The sequence below is a fragment of the Otolemur garnettii genome, unplaced genomic scaffold (assembly GCF_000181295.1).
Source record: "Otolemur garnettii isolate 467f Iridium unplaced genomic scaffold, OtoGar3 scaffold00038, whole genome shotgun sequence".
NCBI lineage: Eukaryota > Metazoa > Chordata > Mammalia > Primates > Galagidae > Otolemur > Otolemur garnettii.
Genome location: NW_003852433.1, coordinates 10,569,742 through 10,570,817, shown reverse-complemented (window position 1 = coordinate 10,570,817; position 1,076 = coordinate 10,569,742). Strand labels below are relative to the sequence as shown.

General features: G+C 52.9%; 1 protein-coding gene across 1 annotated transcript in view; it reads right to left on the bottom strand.

The window, feature by feature from the left end:
- KSR2 (kinase suppressor of ras 2) overlaps window positions 1-1,076 on the bottom strand; it is a 424,985-nt gene that overhangs the window by 327,782 nt on the left and 96,127 nt on the right. Inside the window, exon 2 of the mRNA XM_003789934.1 lies at window positions 305-445. Within this exon, the coding sequence (XP_003789982.1) occupies window positions 305-445 (141 nt within the window). The remainder of the gene's footprint in view (window positions 1-304; window positions 446-1,076) is intronic.

Here is a 1,076-nt window from a genome sequence, read left to right as displayed (position 1 = left end):
ATTCCCATCATGGCAAAAAGTTCCACAGGACAGCACTGATCTAAGAGGTGAAGTGACTTGGCCACGGTAACTTCATGAGTAAGTGGCAGAGCTGAGAAAGAGTCTTACTGACTTTAGACTCGCACTCTTAACGACCCCACTGGGACAGTATCGGAGATGCTGTGTGCCCTCACATCCTTACTGAGAGCCTACTCTGTGCCAGGGATGCCACTCTGGGCGTAGCTAGACACGTTAGCCCAAGAGGCTGTCAAGGGGAGGGCTGCCGGCCGGCAAGGGGCAGGGGGCACGGGTCCCCTTGGGTCACCTCCAGGACTTCCTTGCGCACATCGACGATCCGGAACCAGTGCCGGAGCTGGGGGAAGCCGTCCAGCTCGGCGTTGCGCTCCTGCAGGGCCACCTTCTTTTTGCAGGACAGCTGCCGACTGAAGTACTTCACTAGCTTGCTCTGCAGGGACAGACAGGGACAGAGGACATGTCTCAGAAGGACTGTCACAGGGAAGAGGGACAGGAGTCCCCTACTACCCACACACCGCAATCCCAGCCAACTCGGTATTTTAAAGATTTTGGTTTAACTACGGTGAGATCTGGTTTCCCACCCAGCTGGACTTTTCCACCTGTGCTGGTGAAGACAGTCCAACAGTCCAGCTCCGACACCGTCCGTCCAGCGTGGGGGCCATGCTTTGGCACCTCTGCCGAGAAGGCCCTTTTGGCCTCATCTTTTGACATTTCAATCTCACACATCATTTCACCCTCTTCTAAAAACTCGTCTGACTCACCCATCCTATGCAAAATGCCTTTGGACCAGCCTACTTTCTTACCAGTTCTGTACGCAGAGACAAAGAATGCAAACCCCCTCGGGGCCCATGTGTAGGAAACTCACTACAAATAAGACCCTCTAACCACTCAAAGGAACTCGGTGCCACTATAAAATAAAACGACAAAGCATGCCATGTGCTGACGTAGGGCCATCTCCAACATATGTTGATAAATAAAAAATAAATAATCTCGCTGGGTGTGGTGACTCATACCTGTAATCCTGGCACTCTGGGCGGCCAAGGAGGGAGGATTGTTTGAGC